Source organism: Squalius cephalus (assembly GCF_949319135.1).
Source record: "Squalius cephalus genome assembly, chromosome: 2".
NCBI lineage: Eukaryota > Metazoa > Chordata > Actinopteri > Cypriniformes > Leuciscidae > Squalius > Squalius cephalus.
In genome coordinates, this window is record NC_137123.1 from 55,350,021 (window position 1) to 55,375,617 (window position 25,597).

The 25,597-nt window shown below is 35.5% G+C and overlaps 1 protein-coding gene across 1 annotated transcript in view; it reads left to right on the forward strand.

Annotated features, from left to right (window-relative positions):
• The window catches only part of sdk1b (sidekick cell adhesion molecule 1b), a 246,457-nt gene that overhangs the window by 79,729 nt on the left and 141,131 nt on the right, over positions 1 to 25,597 (forward strand). Inside the window, exons 3-5 of the mRNA XM_079896655.1 lie at positions 9,629 to 9,785; positions 11,579 to 11,685; positions 12,547 to 12,694. Of these exons, the coding sequence (XP_079752781.1) occupies positions 9,629 to 9,785; positions 11,579 to 11,685; positions 12,547 to 12,694 (412 nt within the window). The remainder of the gene's footprint in view (positions 1 to 9,628; positions 9,786 to 11,578; positions 11,686 to 12,546; positions 12,695 to 25,597) is intronic.

Sequence of the window (25,597 nt, forward strand, 5' to 3'; positions counted from 1 at the left end):
AAGAAACCGAGGTATGCATTGCAACTAAATAAAAAAAAATAAAAAAAACAATAGAAGAGGGAAGGTAAGAAGAAGAACAGAACACAAAAAGGTAGGCTAGAAATATCTGAACAGTCATGCATCTGACACTCCATCCACATTAATACAATTTCTGACAACTTTGTTCTAGTTTACCAAAAACTGAGGCTTCTGAAAATCAAGCGTAGCGTTAGTTCTGGCAGGTCACATTAGTCAAGCTCGCATCAGCTGATCCACATCTACCTATAGGAATACGACACCTATCACCGTATACATATATAAGCTCCTTCAGTATTATCAGCAGCTATTGTGTTTCTCAGGAGCGAATTACCCTCCTCCATCCCCAGCTCCTCCTCTCGCCCAGTCAGGATTTGACATTCTGATTCACCTTGAATCAGAACAATTATCGAATATGTTGTACTTTTAAAATCTTGCATTAAATATATTTGCATGTTGGTTCTGTTCTGTTTACCCCAAGGGGGATTATTGCTGCTCTCCCTGCTCTTATACATGCTAGGCTGCATGGATGCGCAGGGAGTACTCGCCCAGAACGGAACCATACCGCCAATCCAAACTGTATGCTAATTGTCAATCATATTTGACGGTAGTGGTCCTGACAGAAATGGCTTCCAAAGTTAAGAACCTCTCCAAATGTTTTTTAAAAGCATTGAATGTTAACCTTTGTCTTTTGTCCATCTCAGATAATAAATTCTGTCAAGGTTGTTCTCGTACAGATCTTTTCTGTTTTGTTACACTTGTTTGCAGAGTTCTTCCTCTGGTTTACAACTGTCATTGATTTTCCCGTTGACAAGTGGTTTGACTTTCATTCTTGACCTGATGGAGCTTTTTTTTGTCTTGGAATGTTCATTTCAAAGTAAAAAAGAGATCACCATCTTAATTCAAATAATTTACCTTTGTAAGTGTGCTTGCTACATTAGCTTATGGTCACCAAATAACCATTTCTGTAAAAAAAAAAAAAAAAAAAAAAAAAAAAAAAATTATGAACTGTAATGAATTGTATTGTATTACAACAGGAATGTATTGTGAAATATTATTACAATTTAAAATAACTGAATATATGTCTGAAATATTTGAATATATATTTTAAAATGTTATCTGTTGCTGTGATGGCAAAGCTGAATCTTAAGCATCATTACTCCAGTCTTCATATGATCCTTCAGAAATCATTCATTCTAATATGCTGATTTAGACCTCAAGAAACATTTCTTATTACAGTTACATTTTTTTTCAAGATTCTTTGATGAATAGAAAGTTTAAAAGAGCAGAATTTATTTAAAATAGAAAGTCTACAGTCAGTCAATTTAGTTCATTCTTGTTGAATGCAAATATTAATTTCTTAAAAAATACTGACCTCAAACTTTTGATTATATTATATTATATATTAATTATATATTATATTATATTATACAGTGTTTAGTTTATATTGTATTGATTTAATGCATAGTCTCTAAATTTAACAATAGCCTACGTGACAGTTGAAATGTTTAATAATACTACTAATGAATAATTTACAGTATGTAGCCTAGCTGTCTTAACTTTTTTGTGAAAATGAGAGACTCTCAGTTTATTTTTACTATGTTTATTATATTATGGATTTATACCAACAACAACAAAAAACCCTCACCTTCTCTGTACTCAATGTTCCTGTGAGACTCTTTGTAGCAGCTGCATATAACTTTTTGTTCAATCAAAACGTGGTATATATGGTTATTTACACTACTATCTGGAATACTTTGATCTTATTGGTCAAATGCAATATTCCATGATCTAATATTTGTAATATTGAACATCACAATCTTATAAAACCTTTTTGCAGTTGCAGATTCATATAAAAGAATTACCTTCCATATGCTTGCTGTCGGTAGATTATCTTCAATGAGGTTTTGATCGTCTGAATAAATGTGGTGTGAATGCTTTTTGATCTAAACCAATCTGAATAATGAATGAAAAGAGATCCATCTGCCCATCACATCAAGACATGACAACCACACCAAGGTTACCCTGCTGAAGGTCTTGAAAGAATCGGTGAGAAAACACGTTTTTGACATGCTCTTGAGAAAAGGTTAAAAGAAAACTTTCCAACCAAAATTGCCCTTTCTTAATCGTTGAAAGCTTTGCTGGAGATCTATGCCGTGCCGTGGGGATATATGATGGCTATACTCTTAATAGAGCATGTCAAGAGGCTTCTCTTTTGGAGAATGGTAACTCTTTTGGATGGGGCTCATCATCCATTTTACTTGAAAGAGTGTTTCTCGAGTGAGTTGAGACATTTCTGGGGTATGTTGCCCTTGTGAAGCAGCAGGACTGTCAAGAGAACGTCTGTTTTTAAGGGTATATGTCTGTGTTTGCAAGACTCTCTGATAACTTTATAACTTGATTTTAGGCTTGTATTCACATATAAAAATTCATCAACTCACATCAGTTGTGGTAAATGGAAGCTCAAGCATGTTCTCTTGATGTGCGAGAACCAAAGGTTCATTCTCATGTGTTACGCAGAACGTTTGAGCTTCTACAAGAACCAAAGGTTCATTCTCATGTGTTACGCAGAATGTTTGAGCTTCTACAAGAACCATTGTTCTCAGTCGTAAAGCAGGTTCGGTTGAGCTCCTGATTATGTCCACTGATCAATGTTTAAATGTGAATAAAAGCCTAAATTAAGTCTCTGCAGTCCCCGCTCAATTCTTTTTGATTAGTTTTACAATCTCTTTATGAACTTTTTGAAGCGTCAAAGTGGTAGTTGCATAGCTGTCAATGGAGAGCACAGAAAACACTCAGAATTCATCAAAAATGTGTCCGTGTTAGTGTAATTATACATTTAAGAACTGAGTAATAATAATTAACTACATGTACTTAATAAGGGTTAGGATGAGGGTGTGGTTTAAGGTTAGTTGCATGTAATTATGCATAATTTATAGTTATCACTATAGTAGCGTGTAACAAATGTGTAACAAAGACACTGTAAAATAAAGTGTTACCAAAATATCTTGGGGAACGAAAAGCGAACGAAAGTCTTTTGCGGGTTTGGAACGACATGAGGGTGAGTAATTAATGGCAGAATTTTCATTTTTGCGTGTACTGTCCCTTTAAGACTGTCCTATTTAACTTTTAATATATAAACTTTCCTATATAAACTCTAAAGTGAATATAGGGATCACATTATCATTCAGATATTAGATTACATTTAACAGTTTTATAAAATCTTTTAAACTCTCTTTAAAGCTAGTCTTTTCTTCCCTATTGTGATGTATATATCCGAGTGAAACGGCTCCCAGAACATGAAAAAATGTAGGGTGGGACATGATTTTGTCCATCGGGAATTGATTGGATCATTATGGTTTGCTATTGGTGGATCTCATGTGATTGACAGTTCTTCCCACCCTTGGGCCAGTAAACACATCATCAGAGAAGAGAAGAGAAATCATTTATAATAAATACTTCAAAACAAGAATTGTCCATTTTGATTTAAAGACTGGCCAAGATACCAAAGTTTAAATAAAAAACAGACATTACAATATGAACTCGAACATTTTTCCTAAACTATAAAAAAACAACTTGTGAGCAATAAACTATTTCACTGGGAATGTACAGTGTAAGAAACCATTGTGTAGCAAGTGACAATATAACAATAGGATGACGATCATCTCATTATACACCTCGTGGTCTAGACATTTATAAATGTTTGGCTTTTAGCAGCCTGACTGTGTTTGTGGATGTTCGTTTCTTTCAGCTTCCCATTTATTTTTGTTTGCTCTCTCTCTACATTCATTGTTAGTTTAGTACTTCATTTTCAGAGCTGTCAGATTTTTCATGCTTTTGAACTTTAATTTGATAATAAGCAAACAAAAACGTGCTGAATACTTCGTTACTCCACTTATCTAGCGGCAAACAGTAATTATTGTGCATTTGTTCTATCTGCCCTCTGAAGTATAACTAATGCTCTCAACTGTAACTAAACATGTCTACCTGAACACAAAAGGGTGCTGGCATATTTAAAACAATTGAATATGCTTCTACACTGCATTATTATGTATTTGCTCCTCATACAAAACAAGCCGCTTATGAGACTGTTGTGGGTGGTTGCCAGGGAGTTGCTATGTGTCTGGCAAGATGTTCTAAGTGGCTTTTCCCCCTAGAAAGTCTTAGAAATATAACATGTTTTTGTGTTTGCATTTTCCCTAAAGGTAGAGTTGTAAAGTTCAGCGGAGAAAAATAAGGGACACTCTCTGTTCCTTTATACCACATGCCATTTGAGATTGAAGTAAACCGTTGGTGGCAGGTGACAATTGACCACTTTGTAAATAAAAATGAAATGCTGCAGAATCACAGTGTGTGCCTGCAGCTATGTGTGTGTAGAAAAAAAGATAGCCTACATTTGAAATGGACTGAAATATGTGCAGAAAAAGCTTTGGAGATGCAATCACTGATTTCATCATATGATTGCATTTTTATTTTAAATTTATTTTAAAGCCTACATTGTCATACACCATCAGTTTAATTGCTTATACATAATATTGAATAAATAAAAGATAAATAATATTTCTATTAATTAATTTGTATTTTAGGTGCATTACACCTATTTAATTAACCTTAAGGCCAGTTATTTAAATAATCCAGTGAAAACTGGATGGATGGTCTTATTTTTACACACACAAAAACACATACTGGTTTCCATGTTTTATGGGGACTTTCCCATAGACACAATGCTTTTTATACTGTACAAACTGTATATTATACTGTATCCCTTTAAACTAACCTTACCCCTAAACCCACCCATCACAGAAAACGTTCTGCATTTTTACATCTTAATTTTTTTTTTCCATAAGGTCACAATTTACTGGTATTACTATCCGTATGGGGACATTTGTTCCCCATAACTTAGGGAATACCAGGTACACACACACACACACACACACACACACATCAACAGTACAAATAAAAGTGTGAAAAACCAACAAATAAAGGTGCAAAAAATGTTCAGTCTGTTCTTTTTTTGCCTTTCCTCTTCTGTCTCCTTTCCTCTTCTGTCACCACCCAATGTTAAGGATTTAACACAACTGTCTTTTTCAATTTGTTTTCCATTCTAATATATCATTTTTGGCTGAAACTGATCAAATCTGATATACTAAAGCATTCTCAGTTTCATGCTAAAATATGGAACAAACTGCATTCTGTAACTGATTAAATAGTATCAATTTAGTATTATTGCAGATGGTTGGTAACTGTAACTATAGTGATAACCACTGAATGTTGACTATATTAACCGAGAGCATTTGTGTGTACAGATTGAGGTAATCTCAAATCAGTTTGGATGTCAATGTGCTCATCCTTCTTATTATAAGGTTGTTGCATGTTCTGCATAAAAAGTGCATCAAAAGGTTTCTGTTTACTGACACATCCAATATTACAGTTTTTTTCTTTTCTTTACTTCTTGGTGCTTATTTTATTGTAAGTTACACCAATTGGAGACATATTATAGAATGTGAAATATTTCAATTAGGTATAATTAAAATGTAACCTTACATTTAAATAAAAAAATAAAAAAAGATTTCGGTCAAGAATTTTCAATTCTGAGCATCACTAGAATAAGTATGTGTTTGAACATCAGACATTGTGTCTTTATTTGGCAAATAAAGTTTCTCTTGTCTTATATAAGCCTGAGTGTTTGCACAGTTCAGGTAACACAGACTGAGGATTCTATCAATAATGTTTGTCCTTTCCATTTTAGAGATCATACTCTTCCTGCTTGAAGTTCTTTTGAGTGAGCTATTGTCCGTCACAGAGAGGTTTCCTGGTCGCAAGGCACTTTTAAAGGGTCGTGTGTGTGTGTGTGTGTGTGCGTATATGTTGTTTCCCGTTCCCTTGAGAATCCTCTGCCTCCACTTTATGGAAATGTCAGTGATCACCCTGTCTCTTCCGCTGCGTGAGTCCGTGTGATGTGTGTACGCAAGTGTGTGTGTGTGTGTGTGTGGACAGCTTGTGCTGGAGTTCACTGAAATGTTTGTGTGTGTGTTTGATGTGTAAATGTCACTGATCACCCCATTTCTTCCACCTGATTACCCATGCTTGCTTCTACCTGTCTGTGCGCTCAGATCTTCTCTGTGGGTAAATGTGTCCTGAGGCCAGAGGAAAGGACTGGTGCATTATGGGTGTGGGGCCAACTCCCCAAAACTGTATGACTGTGCAGAGAATGCATGCGGATGTCACACAGTCTCATTGTATTGGAACCACAAAAAAAGGTCAGATCACATGCCCCTATCATACTCGCATGGTGTATTTGGCACTTGAAGAAATAAAGTTTTGCTTCATTAAGCACAGCATCAAGCTCCTTTCATGTGAGATCAACCCGGTAATCACCCATCGGTTAAAGATTAAAGGTGTTGGCACAAAGCCTGAACAATGATGTCGTAGTAACTGGAGATTTATTTAGTAACATTTAGTGGTCCTTTATGCTTGTTCGTGGGTCATTGACAAATAAGAGTGTCCAAGATAAAAAAGGAAAATCTAGCTTGCATCAAGAAGTTCTTAGAAATTAACCTGAATTAACCTTAGTTTAGTTATGTGGTATTTTTGAATGGAATTTATATATATATATATATACAATATATATACATATATATATATATATATATATATATTTACTTTATACTGCCCCCAAAATATCTAAAGGAATTTGTATTCAAATGATTTGAAGTTTTAAAGTGTTAAATTTAAAGTGTATTTAAAGCAATTTTGAAACATAACTCATCCCACACCATATACAAACATGAATGGCGACTAGTTTTGCATAGGCAAACATCACTCAAAAATCTTGAGTTATCAAGAGTTAATATTTCACATTTCTGTTTTATCACCTTTGTTCGTTTAAGCAAAGCACTTAGTGGCTTCAGGAGGGCTGTTCCTGCAATTAGTCTTTTTTTTTTTTTTTGGAATGAAAGTGTCTGCTAAATGGCAAGTAATTTGCTAACAAGTGTGGTGGGAGGCACTGAGGCATTGGCCTTTAGCTTCATAATGGCAGACCGAAGTAATTTTTTCCCGTAGAGACGGTAAAAATGTTGACCTGGGATGCTTCAATGGGCACACACACCAAACGAGAAGACTGTTCCAAAAGGTACACAGCAAAATCATGCTGCCTTTTAAAATACCTTGTTTAACACACATCCGGTAGCATCAGGTGTATACATAGCGGACAATACAATCCCAGAATGCATTGCAGCCAGCTCTGTTGATGGTGGATGTAGTTGAGATGTCAAATGTAAATAAATATACAATATGCTTTGTTCATTTATTGGCACTATACATCGTTTTTGGCTGATTTCGAAGAATTAAAGAAATCTAAATACTTATGACATATCAAGATTTAAATTACTTGCACTATTTTAAAGTAATAGCCCTTTAAGGCTTTTTATTAAGATTAATTTTCATTCTCATTTATATTGTTTTTTCCAATGGATGCCTCTTTCATATGCATTATCATTTTAAAGTCAGGTCAAATTTATTTGTATAGCATATTTCACAATACACATTGTTTCAAAGCAGCTATACAGAAAATAATGATGATAATGTTTATAATATCTTTATATTTCATGCCTTTTAGTCGCATTTAGCAGATTAGAGCTGATAATTACAATAATAGATAACTAGATTAGAAATGTAGTTCACATTGGTTAGAGAACGAACGTCATATGAAAATAGTTGTGTAATTATTGATATTTGCTAAAATTTCAATATCAGTGCATACTTAATTCAGTACTGAAAAGTATCTACTAAAATTGTTTTTAATTTCAGATCAAATTGTATGAAAGTATCACATTGTTAGCTTAGCAACATGCTAAAGCCAAGTTGTTAACGTCCCCCTGTGGTGAAAATCCAGCTTTTAAAGTTGTTTTTATGTCTATGTGGTGTTTTTAATATGCTTTAAGACAAACCATGTGCAAAATCACATCAACACCATTGCTGAGTATTTTCTCATTGAAAACTGCAGTGAACCAAAGACGCGGTTTGAAATCGCTGGTGTTTCCGACGTCACAAACTACCTTGTAACCAATCAGGTCAACATGTGATCGTCAACGAGTGAATCTCTGAGCTGGTGCGAGTGAGTGGAGGCGGGGCTAATTTGCATATTCATAAAACCGCGTATACTAGGCAGTATACTACTACGTATATGAGGCAATGGTGTAGAGTTACATTCAAGCTAATTTAAGGCATGAAGATTTAAATTTGTTTATTACATTTAAATATGTCATTTTGGTGATCAAAAATGAGTTTTAAGGGATACAATTTTGGACTACAGGGGGACTTTAACTAAAAATACTTTCATCAAATTGCTAAATTGTTACCTGCTTTTTGCAACAGAGCTTTCAGTATATCTGAGAATATTCAAAGACTGAATGGAATGTTTTTATCCTTTTGACACATACTGTATTCATATAGTTTGAATTGCACACAGGCTTCCATTCAATTTAGAGAGAGCGGGAGAGCTCATATTATCAGTCTCATCTCAGGTCACATGCCTTCCCTACTGTTTTATAATGGTCACTTCTTCAGAATTATTGATGTCATCTGAAGCCATTCTGACTTTAGATTGAGAGATTAGATTCACAATACACAAAGGCCTTGACACAAGTTTCTTACAAAGCACCAGAGTGAAAGTCCCTTTGAGATCTTTTTCTGAGTTTATTAGGTAAAATAGGGGTCCGGATTTGTACTGTATGGCAGAAACTGCACTACTGACATGGTGATATTCTTGTGACAAATAAATACCTTTCCCTCCACATTAACTGTGTCTAGGAGAAGTGTGTATTTGCAGATGTTCTCAGAAGTATATTTCATTTTTTTATGGCCTAAATCTTTTTGCTACAGCCCAAGGACTCATATGTAAAACTGTGTTTAGAGAGGGCATCAGTAAGCCTAATATAGAAAGAGTCAGCCATTTCGGATGATTATTTAACGGTGAAGTGTTGATATTTTCATATCTTTTTCATATCTACATTATTTCAGCCACAGAACAAAAAATAAAAATGGTAATTGCGACTTTTTATCTGACAGTTCTGAGTTTGTCTCACAATTCACACTTTTTGTCCCCCTCACCATTCAGAATTGATTGAGAATTGCGAGATATGAACTCAGAACTTTTGAAACACAATTTGGACTTTTCTTCTCAGAGTCGCAAGCAATTCTAATTCAAATAAACTCGCAATTCTGAGAAAAAAACAGTTCTGTAACCGAATCTGAATGACTTTTCCCATGTATTGACCTCATATCTATCTATCCATCCATCCATCCATATATTCTCATATAATGAGATGTACTTTTAATGTGTACTCAGGCACAGTTATCAGTTTCAAAATGGCCAAATATTGGCTGATGAATCAGCCTGGGTGATATATTGGTCATTAATCAGAGTAGTATTTGGCTTTTATTGGCTTATCTGGACTTTTTGAAATATCATGGTCAGCACTTTATTCTTACGCTCAGTGTGCTTTTATTCATGCATCATAATTAGCCATCTTTGCATATTAAGTGAAGCTTAACTGTTAACTATTAAAATTAAATATGGGTTTTCATTCCGTTATTGATATTCTCTCCACAGACATTGCTCCGTACTTTAAAACCGAAGTAGGGGGTGCACAAACACACCTGGAGGGGAACAGACTGGTGCTCACCTGTCTGGCTGAGGGCAGCTGGCCGCTGGAGTTCAAATGGATGAGAAACAGCACAGACATCACTGAATACACACCAGAGTACAGGTAACAATGAACACACTCTCTGCTGTCTGTTTGCATGTCTTATGCAAAACCAAATTCATGAAACACGCCATTATGGACTTTAACTTGGTGATCTTTGAGGATCATGAAGTCTGCATAAAGCAGCAAAACATAAAACTCCCAAGCCACAAATTTCACATTTTGATTTAATGGGATTTTTAAAGTAGTTTTTATAGCACTGTTTTGGTATGAGTAACCATTATCCTAACTTGCACCCGTGTACTGAGGTCATTGGATTCTGTGTTGGAGATTGTACAGCAGACAATAGTGCTACAATATAAAATAATATAGACAGTGCAGAGTCCTTTGGGATCTCATTTGTACTGTTTCCTTCTTTGGCCTCTTTCTCTTGTCTGGTCATCCATCTTTGACCCCTCGTGTTTTGGAGACATTATTATTAGACTGACCTCAGAGTTGTGTATAATAAAGAAATGGTGTATAATAAGAACAGTGTTAGCAAGATGAGCGATGAGGTCTGTTTTCATCTTTAAAGCCAAAAAATGTGACTTCAAGGGGATAGTTCACTGAAAAATTCAAATTGTAATAATTTGCTCATGTTGGGAGGACTTAATACAAAAATTTAAATTTTACTTTTTTACAATTTTTTTTTATTGTTAACAAAAACTATTAAAAACATTTTAGCTGAAATAAAATATAATTATTACATGAAAATTAGAAATGTTGCATTGCAGACTAACTGAAGTAAAATTAAGTTGAAGCACTAAAATTAATAACTGTAAAGAAATAAAAAAATAAAGAAACAACTTATACACGTGACACAAGCACATAAACTTATTAAAAATAAAATGTTAAAATTAAAATGTTTAATTTTGACAATATAAGAGTAAAGGCAAATTTTTTATTTAAATTTTAATAAAACTAAATATGAATAAAAAAAAGAAATAATACGAAAGTAACACTAATACTAAACCTGTATGATTTCCCTTTCTATTTCATCTTGACAGTCATTTTGAAATGTAATGTTTTCCAGTGTTCTTCAGAATCGTGCGTTTAATCAGCAAAGTTGATTCCGCGTTCAGTCCATGTGAACCATCAGTTCTGCATTAAAGAGTCATCTGTAAAAACCGAATCAACACAGATCTGAGCAGCTCTGACCCTGTGGGCTTGTAATCTTTCTTGTTAAACAGCACACACTCACATCCATCTGCTCATAAATCCAAGCACTTGTTAGCGTCCACATTCGAACTTCTTGTGTGTTTATTGAACTGGTTATTGTACTCATTGAGGAAATCGTGTTGCAGGTTCAGATAACACATATGTGACAGTTATAAAATGTAGAGCCAGGTTTTGGGATGTGTTTGAAATAGCATAGTAACATACTACTCATACTATATGGTCAACGGTATGCATAACCAGCGCATGTGTAGTATACTTTATTCCACAATGCAATGCACTCCATTTGACCTTTTAATTACAGTGTGAAGAATGAACCTGTAATAATATCTCTCACTCCAGATTTTCTTCCTTGGCTCATTATTTGATCCAAAAGGGAGAAGTTAAGATATTTTTATGCAACAGTGGATTAAAGAAATGTCATAACTGGAAGTGACTCACTGAATTAAACATGCAGCCTAGTGAGGTTATGAGACAACATTGTACTACACTACTATTTGTAACATTTATCATTGCATAATGTGCTCTGTTTCACACTCAAAAAAGATGTAGTGTGCAGTATAGTGTATACTGCACAGCAAGAACGTATCCTTTACTCAAGTAAGCACTATTTAAATCCCAGCTTTCTTTCTTTCTTCCAGGTACACGATCACATTGTTAAACCGTAAGGACACGGGTTTGTATCAGTGCGCGGTGAGGAACAGGATGGGAGCGCTGATCCAGACGAGAGCTGATGTTCGTGTGGCTTGTAAGTACATGTGTATGTTGTTAGAAAGGGAGGCTGGGAGGCTGGAGCACAAATGGATTTCACACATCACCACACACACCTAGAACACACTCATATGCATGTAGCTCAGGGTCCCATTGGGGAAGAACTAGAAGTGACATTCAGGAAACACTCCAGTAATTTTTAAATATGCTGTCAATCCAGTACACTTAATTTACTCTTTGTAATGCAGCTGGTGTTTGGGACACATATACAAGTATATTACGGCAAAAGCCACTGAAGGCCATGTATTAAAATAATTTGACCATGGTCAAGGGGTGTTGGAGTGCCTTAAACATCCTACACTGTGATAAAATCATTATACCACAGAAGCCTAAAGGGTTAGTTCACCCAAAAATGAAAGTTATGTCATTAATTTCTCACCCTCATGTCGTTCCAAACTCGTAAGACTTTAGTTAATCTTTGTAACACAAATTAAGATCTTTTTACTGAAATCTGAGAGTTTCAGTAAAAAGAAAACTCTTTTTTTTTCGTGAATGCGTGTTGGATATTAATATTTTGTATGTTATACAATATAATATGTTTTTTTTTGCACAAGCAAAGCACTCTTCATAAAATTGAGGTTAAACCACTGGAGTCACATGGATTACTTTAATGATGTCTTGACTACCTTTTTGGAGCTTGAAAGTGGCAGTAGTGTATGGAGGGACAGAAAGCTCTCAGATTTCATTAAAAAGATCTTTATTGTTTTAACAAAATGACAAAGAATGTTAATATCAGAAAAGGAGCAACATAATTATGAGATGCTAATGTGCCTCATATTGCAACCTAAATCATAGTCACAATATTATTTTTTTCTCTCTCTTTCTTTCTCTCTCCTAGACATGGATAACTTTGCGGAACTGGAACAGAGGAAAACGGTCTCTCAGGGAAGAGCCGCTATCCTGAATCCCCCTGCTGTGAGCAGTTACCCTCGCCCTCAGGTCACATGGTTCAGAGACGGCTTCAAGATCATTCCTAACCATCGGGTGTAAGTTGCCATTTGACATTTTGACATCTGTGAGGCTTGTCCTGTAAAAAAAGATCAATGGGTATTGACTAAAACCTGCTCTAATTTATTATGTAAATGGTTTTGTCTAAAAAGGACGCTTAAGTCATCATTTACTGACTCCTATCATTTGTTTTCCAATCCTTTATGGCTTTCTTCGATAAAATATTTGTCTTTTTGATGAATATTCTGCTCATTCTTTTCAGTAGAAAATTGTGAGTGAATGAGAACTGAGTCATAAGAAAATAAGACGTTTTTACGACTCATGTGAGGAACACACCAAAGTCATTATTCTCTGAAAGTCATTGTTTAAAATTTCTCTTTTTGTTTTCCACATAAGTCAGTCAGTCTTATAGGTCTGGAATGACATGATGGTTTCTAAATGAATACAGAATTTTCATCTTTAAGTGAATTAATAATTTAAAGGATCAATATATATACTGTATATATACACTCACCTAAAGGATTATTAGGAACACCTGTTCAATTTCACATTAATGCAATTATCTAATCAACCAATCACATGGCAGTTGCTTCAATGCATTTAGGGGTGTGGTCCTGGTCAAGACAATCTCCTGAACTCCAAACTGAATGTCAGAATGGGAAAGAAAGGTGATTTAAGCAATTTTGAGCGTGGCATGGTTGTTGGTGCCAGACGGGCCGGTCTGAGTATTTCACAATCTGCTCAGTTACTGGGATTTTCACGCACAACCATTTCTAGGGTTTACAAAGAATGGTGTGAAAAGGGAAAAACATCCAGTATGCGGCAGTCCTGTGGGCGAAAATGCCTTGTTGATGCTAGAGGTCAGAGGAGAATGGGCCGACTGATTCAAGCTGATAGAAGAGCAACTTTGACTGAAATAACCACTCATTACAACCGAGGTATGCAGCAAAGCATTTGTGAAGCCACAACACGCACAACCTTGAGGCGGATGGGCTACAACAGCAGAAGACCCCACCGGGTACCACTCATCTCCACTACAAATAGGAAAAAGAGGCTACAATTTGCACGAGCTCATTGGACAGTTGAAGACTGGAAAAATGTTGCCTGGTCTGATGAGTCTCGATTTCTGTTGAGACATTCAGATGGTAGAGTCAGAATTTGGCGTAAACAGAATGAGAACATGGATCCATCATGCCTTGTTACCACTGTGCAGGCTGGTGGTGGTGGTGTAATGGTGTGGGGGATGTTTTCTTGGCACACTTTAGGCCCCTTAGTGCCAATTGGGCATTGTTTAAATGCCACGGCCTACCTGAGCATTGTTTCTGACCATGTCCATCCCTTTATGACCACCATGTACCCATCCTCTGATGGCTACTTCCAGCAGGATAATGCACCATGTCACAAAGCTCGAATCATTTCAAATTGGTTTCTTGAACATGCCAATGAGTTCACTGTACTAAAATGGCCCCCACAGTCACCAGATCTCAACCCAATAGAGCATCTTTGGGATGTGGTGGAACGGGAGCTTCGTGCTCTGGATGTGCATCCCACAAATCTCCGTCAACTGCAAGATTCTATCCTATCAATATGGGCCAACATTTCTAAAGAATGCTTTCAGCACCTTGTTGAATCAATGCCATGTAGAATTAAGGCAGTTCTGAAGGCGAAAGGGGGTCAAACACAGTATTAGTATGGTGTTCCTAATAATCCTTTAGGTGAGTGTATATATATATATATATATATATATATATATATATATATATATATATATATATTAGTGGTGGGCCGTTATCGGCGTTAACGCACTGCGTTAATGCGAGACTCTTATCGCGCGATAAAAAAAATATCGCCGTTAATCTATTCTCCAAGTTGGGTTGGGAGCGGAGCTGGCTCAAGCTACACAAGCTATGATGACGCAATCTACCCGCGGCCGCGTGGAACACCCGGCTGCAACGCATCATATTCGTCGTCATCTTAAGTAAACACGGCTGAAAGTGAAAGCTGGTGTAAAAGATCCGTGCAATATCCATTATTTGGACTTGGTTCGGATTTAAGCCGTCCGACGTAGACTGTGTGGTGTAACAGTTCGGTAAATTAACACACGACTAATCCGTTCTACCACCTCAAATTCAAAACGAAACATATCACTGAATACCAGCGCGCGCGTATTATTCCCAATATATCTTAGTGAGTGGTGTAGCACATAATCTCTTTTTATTAAAAGCGCCCGATTTTAAGAATCCTTGTTGTGTTTCTTTTTAACTGAAAAGACTTCAGTTAGACAATATTCTAATTTTAAATGTGGGGTTTCATAAGCTCCAAGCCATAATAAACATTAGACCTACTTAAGTCTCTGCAGCTATAGTGTACTTACATTTTATTTATCTGCAAAATTATGTTGTATACTTACAGTTTTGCACAATATATGTTCTCAAAACTACATACACCCTTTCAAAAAAAAAAAAAAAAACATTTAGCAGTTGTTTAGCAGGGTCTGTGTAACCTGTTCTGAAATGGTTTTATTATAATATATATCGTTATCGCAAGAGGCTGCAATGTATATCACAATATGGATTTTAGGCCATATCGCCCATCCCTAATTGATAGCCTATAGTAGTTGATAATAACATAGGCCTACCTAATGTTGCCTACGGACGGTAACAGTACAGTAGTAACCTTTTAAAGTCTATGAGTGGAACAGCTTTCTCAAGCAGTTTGTGATGCATTGTGGAAACAGGAGATGAGCACCTGGTCTAATGCGCCACCTGGTTTGAGAAACCCGTTCTCAAAGACTTACTTTTATAGTCATTATTTGGGTAGCACACATATTCTGAATGTCTTCGGCAGAATTCAAATGAGCCATTTTAATCTAGATTAATCTAGATTAATTTCAAAATTAATCTAGATTAATCTAGATTAAAAAAATTAATCTATGCCCACCTCTAATATATATATATATATATATATATATATATAGACAACAAAAAGTCAGGCAACCCTCATCTGTACACTCTGAAACACACACACACACACACACACACACATGCTTACATTGAAAATAGTGTTTCATCAATCACTGTCTACTGTCTTTAGACTGATTTCATCAGTTGGCCCCCACGGCAATGATGTGCTTTATGACATTTATTGATTCTCTAAATGAAACCGGCACGTCCTGCAGTTGTTGATGCCACGCTCCAGATTCTTGGACTGTTAGTAGCGGGGGTCGACACGTCTACTCATCAAGCTTTACTGTCAGCATCTGAGGATAGCTCACCTCGCCGGCTGTCAGTCAAACTTATGAGACGGTCTTCATTTCAAAGGCCACTCGTACATGAAATGCGTTACTCTATCAAAGAAACAAAATCTATAGTGAGTTACAGTGATTGTGAGTAGAGTGCAAATTGTTTAAGCAATGTAGTGTGATTGATGCTTAATTATTTTTTTGTGATTGATGCTTAATTATTTTTATTATTTGTTCATCCTTGTGTTGTTCCAAACTGACATGTATGCAACAGTGGATTAAAGAAATTTCATAACTGGAAGTGACACACTAAATTAAACATGCAGCCTAGTGAGGTTTTGAGACAACAATGTAGTACACTACTATTTAAAACATTTATATCATTGCATAATGTGCTCTGTTTCAACCTCAAAAAAGATGTAGTGTGTAGTATACTAAAAGGGGAAAATTTAGATTTTAAAAATAAAATTTTTAAAATAATAAAAATTATTTTAATGTGTAGCTTTGTGCAGGGAACATAAAGTTTTAAAGGGGACTCATTTAAAATTCACTTTTACATGGTGTTTGAAGATAAATGTGTGTCGGCAGTGTGTGTGTACACAACCACCCAATAATGGTAAAAATCCACTCACTCCTCTTTGTTTTAATCTCCATAAAACATAATCAGTTTCTCAGAACAAGCCCTTTGCAGATTCTAGCAGTGTGATGTCACATATGCCTAGACCCCGCCCACAACTGCCCTATTAGCATAGACCCGCCCTGAGTGAGCTTTACACATTCCGCCATGTTTATCTCCTCGCCAGAGCATTTAACAGCAGCATTCAAATAAGACATTTATTTTTAATAAATCAAGAGCAGTGAGTGATTTTCTGTTTTTCTTTTTTTTTGTTTGATTCATATTAACAGCATATATAGCAGTAGGTACTGAATATTACACTGCTTTCACTTTAATACACAGATCTAATATACACACACACGATTTCTTTCCCTGTTGTTTACATTCACAGACAAAACCGACTGTTTATTTTAGTAGTGGGAAGTTCGGATCATTTTACTGACTCAGATCTTTGAATCTGGTTCATCAAAAGGAACAAATCTTTTTTCGAGTCATTTCATTCATTTCGTTCATTTCAGCAGAATGTATTTAAAATTTTACTATTCCCCAAACATATCAAATGTTGATCGCATTTAGAATAAGAAAAAAATGGCAATGCAAGGAAAAGGCCAAATTATGAGAAACAGAAACGATTAATAAAGGGTTAGTTCAGCCAAAAATGAAAGTTCTGTCAGTAATTACTCTCCCTCATGTTGTTCCAACCCCGTAAGACTTTCGTTCTTCTTCGGAACACAAATTAAGATATTTTTGATGAAATCTGAGAGCGGTGATTAAATAAATCTCAGATTTAATCAAAAATATCTTAATTTGTGTTCCGAAAGTTCCGACAGAACTTTCATTTTTGGGTGAACTAACCCTTTAATTTATTATAGTTTACCTCACCTCCCGATCTAAGCCGTTCGTTCAACCCGTGACATCCTCATAAACTGAGCTATGCAGTCTGTAGTACCGGATACAGAATTGATTAGTTCACGTTTCGAGTCTATTGACTTCGGGTTCGAGTCATTCGTTCATCACGTGACAGCCCCATAGGCTGAGCTATGCAGTCGGTACCGGATACAGAATTGATTAGTTCATCTTTTGAGTATTTGGTTTGAGGTGAATTAATCATTTCTCTTTCCGGTACTGACAGCATAGTCTCTATGGGACTGACAGGAAGAACGAAAGACTCGGACACGAACCCAAATCCGAATCCGAAGACTCGAGAGATGAACTCGGTAGTCCCGAGTCAAATTAAAGATTCGTTCAAAATGAACGAATCGTTCATGACCGACTTATCACTAGTTTATTTGAACTTGTGTTTTTGACATAACCTTGTGTGTATTTGACAGTTTAAGTGCAATAAGACATGAAAGAGAACTTAGTTTAATATTCACGGGACGCACCGTCTGAAAGCCAACTTTCTGTGCGTCTGCTTCGGATGTGTGTGCTCAGAAAACCATATATCAGAAGTTTCAGACAGATATGGATTTAAAACGCAAGCAGATAATAAACTTTCATGATGATGAAGAACTGCAATGTCATGTGAGCGTGACCGTGATGGAGATGATAATCAAAACCAAACAGATGTTCTAGTTTTTGGTAGAGTTTCCGAGGCACGGACTGTATAGGATCCGCTCTCTACTGGAAAGCAGAAGCTCATTTGCATTTAAAGATACATGCATGAAAACAGCATGTCTTTCCAACATTTCCAACATGGTAGCCTATAATACATGATCTGTGGGGTATTTTGAGCTGAAACTTCACAGACACATTCTGGGGACAACTCAGACTTATATTACATCTTGTAAAAAGGGGCATAATAGGTCCCCTTTAAGATTGTATGGTTTTAGGCTTTTAAGAAACGTGGAAGGCAATTTAGTGGACATCTTAAGTCCTCAGGACTTAGACCACAATTTTTTTTATTTTCTACTAGATTTGTATGCATTTTATCCCTCCTGTCAGCTTTCGGATCTCTCTTTGTGCTTGAACGTGCTGGATTTGCATTGCTAACAAATCTGGGATTAGTTCTTTGTCTCCATGTCAGTGAACAGGAGGAGGCCGCCTAAAAAGACTCCAGAGATTTTCAAAAACAGATAGAATTTGCAAGTTAAAACTGAGAGAAAAAAGTTTTATACGCAGGTACAGTTCGTGTCTAGTTTGGTTGTTTGGCTTGTGTTTTGAGTGTAAATTGAAGCATGTGATTTCTAAAAGAGTGTTGAAATTGGACTTCTTGTTGCTCTTATCTGCATGAAATTTCATTTCCATGTTCACTCTTTCCTCTTGATTACTCTTTGAACTTCAGATCTCCACACACGTACTGCTCTTGCCTTCATCTAGTTCTCACTTTCTCTCTCCATCCCTCCCTCATTTTCTTTTTTTTTTCTTTTCTCTTCCTTCTCTGTCTGATTGTGATGATTGAATTGGCTCTTTGGTTCTCAACAGTGCCAGATTTGGGTTCTTTGGCTTGTAACAATAGCAGAACCCTTTTTGGTGCTAAATACCCTTTTTAAAAGGTTTTATAAAGAACCATGTTTCACACAAGTGTGATATGTGAAATAATAGTTTATTTTCATTAGTATTAGTTATTTATATTATTTATTAATATGCTTTTTACACCTGTATCTGCCTGGTCTTGTAATACCTTGTAGCCTCTATTAGGGTTTTCCATTAAGAAGCTGATGGCAAGTCGTGTCAAATAGGTACTTATTTACTGACGTGAACTTGTAGTACAGTGCTCTACAACAGTCATTAGATGAATACTTCATTGAACATAAAAAACGCAAATAAATAAAACACAAGAGGAAAAATACATGATTGGTAGGAAAACATGCAGTTAGTTACAATTTTGAAAGTAAAAATGTATTGACATTTTAAGAAGGATTTTAAGGATAGTTTGTGTAGTTGGATTGTTGATCTTCAGACCAGTGTTGCCAACTATTTTCAAAGGAAAGTAGCTAACGCCTGGCCAAAAAGTCGCTAAATGTCGCTAGTTGACGTTATGTGTCAATTAGAATATTCATCATGTCATGCTTGTGTTCTGCCTGCCTAATGTTTTCTCTCCAAATTCATGCTCACACACTGTATTTTAATATATTATAATATAGCCGAATGTCAAATAAAGCTGTTCTCATTTCTTATATTTGTTTTTGTCAGACAATAGAACGAGTTATGAAGGACTAAAAATGACAGAACGAAAAATAAATAAATAAATAAAAGTAGAAATAAATAAATAAATTCAGAAATAATAGTGAAAATAAATACATTTTGGTAATATAAATGGCTATTTCTGTATTTTTACATGTATTTATTTATTTATTTATGCATTTCTATATGTATTTATTTATGTATTTATACATTTATTTATATATTTATGTATTTATATATTTATTTATATATATATATATATATATATATATATATATATATATATGTATTTATCTCTACATTTATTTATTTCTACATTTATTTATTTCTGTATTTCCACATTTCTACATTTATTTATTTATGTATTTCCACATTTCTACATTTATTTTTTCCTGCGCATGTATGCTAATTGACCTATGGCTAAGCCACGCCCCCTCCACTCACTCTCAGACAAACATTCAACATTCGGTAACAGGCGCTATGGCAGCTGTCACAGTAGGAGACATTTCACAGGAGGCAATTGATGATTTTTTGGAGACAGAAAGATTATATATCATCTCGATGTCACCAAAAGGGCCTTAAATATGCATTGGAGGGTTATATTAGTCATTTTATTGTTGAGAAGGTCGATGAAAAGCTTCAGCTCCAGACAAAGATTTACAGTTCACAGTGTAAACGTTATAGTTTGATGCTATTTCGCTTCAAACGCTCGCTTTATACGCGTCCTATTCGCTTTGGATTCAAAATGTTCAAGCGTCGAACTAGACGCGATATGCTCGAATTTGACGCTCTATTCGCGTTTGGTGTGAGCGCAAAATAATGAACAGACTGCGATGCCAAGATTGCAATGCTGGAGTGTGTGTCAGTGTGTGTGTGTCAGTGAGCGGGCGCGATCGAACAGTGGAAACATAAAAATTCCATTTTGTTCATACAAGACATAATTAAAACTGCAAAGTGTTTAGCCTACTTACATTTGTGTAAAACACAACATTGTGCTTTTGTCAAACTGTAAACTCTTGTCAAACTGTAACCTACAACTGTCACCCAACCAAAATCACACACACACGCTGTTTAAAAGCCAAAATGACAAGAAAAAACATAAAAACGAATTAAAACTGACTAACTGCAATGCATTGCAATGGACGTGTAAGCATGCGTACTGTGATTGGCTCATCGCGTTTGGGGGCGTGGCTTAGCCATAGGTCAATTAGCATACATGCTCAGGGAAAAATAAATGTAGAAATGTGGAAATACAGAAATAAATAAATGTAGAAATGTGGAAATACAGAAACAAATAAATGTAGGAATAAATAAATGTAGAAATAAATGCATATATAAATATATAAATAAATAAATATATAAATACATAAATATATAAATAAATGTATAAATACATAAATAAATACATATAGAAATGCATAAATAAATAAATAAATACATGTAAAAATACAGAAATAGCCACTTATATTACCAAAATGTATTTATTTTCACTATTATTTCTGCATGTATTTATTTATTTCTACTTTTATTTATTTATTTATTTATTTTTCGTTCTGTCATTTTTAGTCCTTCATAACGAGTATGATATATAGTGAATGACTAATTTTTTTATATGTGTAAAATTATCTGAATTGAGAGAGTACGGACACTGGATGAACTAAAGCTCTTTGATAAGTGAGTATTACAAGTGATAAGCACAAGAAAAGAATGGAAATTAAAATGGTCAACCCAAATTCTTTAAATATAAAACAAAAGAGAAGCAGATAAGTGATAAGTCCGTGGCAACAACACTGCTCATTCACGTCTGTCAGCTGCCGTGCGCAGGACAGTTACTGTCTGGCAACATTTGGAAAGTTACTGAGGCTTGTCCAAAAAAAGTCACTAGACTTGTCTCTAGGCGCTTTTTTGAGAGAAAAAAAGTCGCTAGCGACAAAGGCACTAAGTTAGCAACACTGCTCTAGAACAGGTTGTTTTGAATGAAGATTTTGACAGTTAGAGATTTAAAAAACAAAAAGGCGGGAAAAAGAACCCTTAACTCCAACACAAAGAACCATTTCAGCATAAAAAGATTCTTCAGGACAATATGGTTCTAAATAGAACTGTTACTAGGTGTAAAGAACACTAAAGGCCTGTTCACACCAAGAATGACGACTTTAAAGCTACACTGTGTGATTTTTACCCCCATCTAGCGGTGAAATTGTATATGACTACCCAGTGAATATTAGTTTCTGTTCCTCTCAATTCCGAGGGCGTTTTAACTCCTACGGTGGCCGTATTATTCCAAGATTAACATGGCTTCCAGTTATAGACTTCGTCCATGACAATAATAAACAATACGTCTAAAATGAATAAAACTACAGGACAGATGTCAGGAGGTAAACGTCACCCTTGGAATCGGCTATCCCAGCATAATCAGATTAGGCTAACGTTACAATGTGTACAAAGTAAAAGCAATTAAAAATAACTAAAATTTACAGTGTCCTTTTTTTTTTATATAGCTTAAAAAATTGCGCCTTTAAAACTATTCATCACCTGTGATCCGTCGCAGCACAGATTTATGTTACAAGGTAAACAATACTTTTTCACCATTGACGCGAGGATGAAGTTATACTAGAGGTCGTTCTGGCGTTACGCACAACCATGCTATGTTTAGACAAGCAACTATAAAACTTCGAATTTACACAAATGAATTACAACAGGCTGAATTACCTGTCGAGAAGAAAGCAGGCAACCTCGGCGTCCGTTTTAAAATCTTTTCTCCTCATGAGCTCTTTCCATCTGGGAAAAGTTACTCCAATATTGACTATGGTCTTGCTGATTTGTCTGTCGCGTTGACGTTCAAATGTGAGTACACACACACACCACACTATCTTTCAAATCTGCCGGCACTCGCGAGCTCGCGAGTAATCTCCCCCTCGCATTCGTCACGGTGTCACTGAGTGAAAAACGCAAAAGGCGAAGCTTGAATTTACAGGCATTGTCCCTCTTTGGCTAATGTAGTTTCAAGATGGAGGGGCAACATGGCGACCGGCATTCGAACCCCTCACCCGTATGTACTTTCAATGGCAGATTATAAATTTAAGAGAATACTTTATTACTTGAAAGAAGTAAATATACATTAATGAGCACATATATTTTTGAAAGAACTAAGTGTTTTTTGCTAAGAATCAACTAAAAAAGTTACACAGTGTAGCTTTAACGATAACTGCATTATCGTCCACTCCACACCAACACACAATAACGCTTTGTTTATATATACATGCTGCGGTTATGTCACATTTAAAGGGATAGTTCACCCAAAAATGAAAAGTCAGTCATCATTTACTCACCCTGGTGTTGTTCTAATGCCGTATGGCCTTCTTTCTTAAAAAAGGATGTTCATGCTTCATTCAAAGCTGCATTTATTTATTCCAAAAATACAGTAAAACTGTAATATTGTGGAAATATTACAATTTCAAATAACTTTGAAGCAAAAAGTTTTCAACTTTGAAAATTTGAAGTTTTCAATTTCAACACTCAAAACTTTTTTCAGTGTCACATGATCCTTCAGAAATCATTCTAATATGCTGATGTGGTCCTCAAGAAACAGTTTTTATAGTTATCAATGTGGAAAGCAGTTGTGCTATGTGAAAACCTTGATTTTTGGCAGAATTATTTGATGAATAGAAAGTTAAACACCATTTATTAGTCAGCACAGCATTTATTTCATATAGAAATAACATTATAAATGTCTTTATTGTCACTTTTGAATGTGTCCTTGCTGAATAAAAGTATTTCTTTCTTTCAAAAAAGTAACTTAATTTTAAAGAACTACTGTAGATGATAAAAATTTCTTTGTGTAACATATTTCCCCAGTGGCATCAGGCCGTAACACCCTGTTGGGCTCTAATTGTAATCTTTATTTTTAAGTGCGTGGCCTCATAAACAGATCTGCCTGAGGACAGGATTTTGAGCAGCTGGTGTCCTATTAGTGACACAATAACCTGAAGCTGACTGCTCTGAAGCCTGCAGTGATCACTGTGGACTTAAAGAAGGGCGCACAAACCCCCACAACCCTTAACATCAGTGGCTCAGCTGTCAACACCATTGAGTCCTTAAGTTCGCCCTTAAGAGGGAAGCAAACACTGATACTGTCGTAAGGGAAGGATCAACAGAGGATGTATTTTATGTGACAACTGAAGAAATGCAGTCTACACAATAGTCTTAACAGTTTGGTACAGGTCATTCATTGCACAGGAACACACTGCACCGTGACAGGTCAAAGTAGCCCCGTGCCTCACATCATTTCAAAACTGACATTGATGTGTAATTTACAACAAAACATACAGTACACAGTATATATATATATATATATATATATATATATATATTTTTTTTTTTATTTTTTTTTTTTTTTTTTTTGTAAAAAAGTTTTCATATGTTATAACATTAGTTAAAGAGTTAGTTCACCCAAACATTTTAATTCTGTCATCATTTACTCACACTTATGTTGTTCCAAACCTGTATGAGTTTCTTTCTCTCTTTCTCATTTTGTTTTTCAACACAAAAGAAGATCATTTAAATAATGTTGGTAAACAGACAGTTGATGGGCCACATTGACTTCCATAGTAGGAAAAAAATATATACTTTTGATGTCAACGGCTACCGTGAAACAAAAATGTGGCGTGGCGTGGCGTGGCATGAAAAGACATGAACATGGACATGGACATGGACATAGTGGTCTACATGAAACAATACTTGACCAAGACACATGGCAAACATGAGGGCTTAAATACACAGACTAATTACAGACAAGGGACACCTGTGAACAATGATCAGACAATTAACCAATGACAAGACACATGGCAGGATCACATGACAAACAGGTAATCATTTATTTGATCAAAAATACAGTAATAATATGAAATATTATTACAATGTTAAATGTCTATTTCTATTTTAAAATATTTTAAAATGTTATTTATTCCTGAGATGGCAAAGCTGAATTTTCTAATATGCTGATTTGCTGCTTATTTCTTATTTCTATCAATGTTAAAAACAGTTGTGTTGCTGAATGGTTTTCTGGAAACTATGATATATTTTTGCGGGTTCTTTGATTTGTTAATTAGGTTCATTTCTGTTTGGGTTGTATTAAATTAGCATTAGATCATGTATTATGAAAGAATATGAATTAAGAATGCATATTTAAACCATACCTGTCAACACTCCCGTTTTTTAGCCCTATCTCCCGGACCCCTCCCGGTTTGTTATTTCTCCCTGGAAACTCTCGTAATTTGCATGGCCCAAACTTTATGAATAATCGGACCAATATGTTTGTCTAATGTTGACCAGTTGCCAGATCTTGTATTAAATGCATTATATTCACACAATCCACACACCATACAATTTCAACCCGTTTGTCACCTCAACCTGGCAACCTATAACCCAGTTGCGCAGTCGCGGAAAGTTTAACCCGAAAGCGAGCCGATAGACATGGCAGGTGAAGGCGGTGTCCCCGCAGTACACTTAACAGCATGAGCCTACCTCTTGCTATCGCCACACAAATCTCCCGGATTTTGAAAACCAAATGTTGACAGGTATGATTTAAACATTAAAATTAACCTATAAAATAATGCTTAAAAACGAACTAAACTAAACCTTATTAGAATGTTTGTTTTTTTTGGACCTTAAAGCTGCAGTCCGTAACTTTTTTGGGTTAAAAATTATCCAAAATAAATATCCAGCCAGTGTTCAAAACTATCTGCTTGCCTTCAGCTCGATTCAAAACGGTAAGCTTGTAATAATGTTTTTAATTCCAGTGGTACTGGTGGATTTCCGTGGGAAATTCGAGCATGTCTTTGCATCATTACGTCACATCTGTGCACATACAGTAAAGAAGGTGTCTCGGCTAGTGGGCTATATTGTGTGAGGATGTTGGAGGTGGAGATTTATAGCCTTTTCTCACAGCACTTGATATAA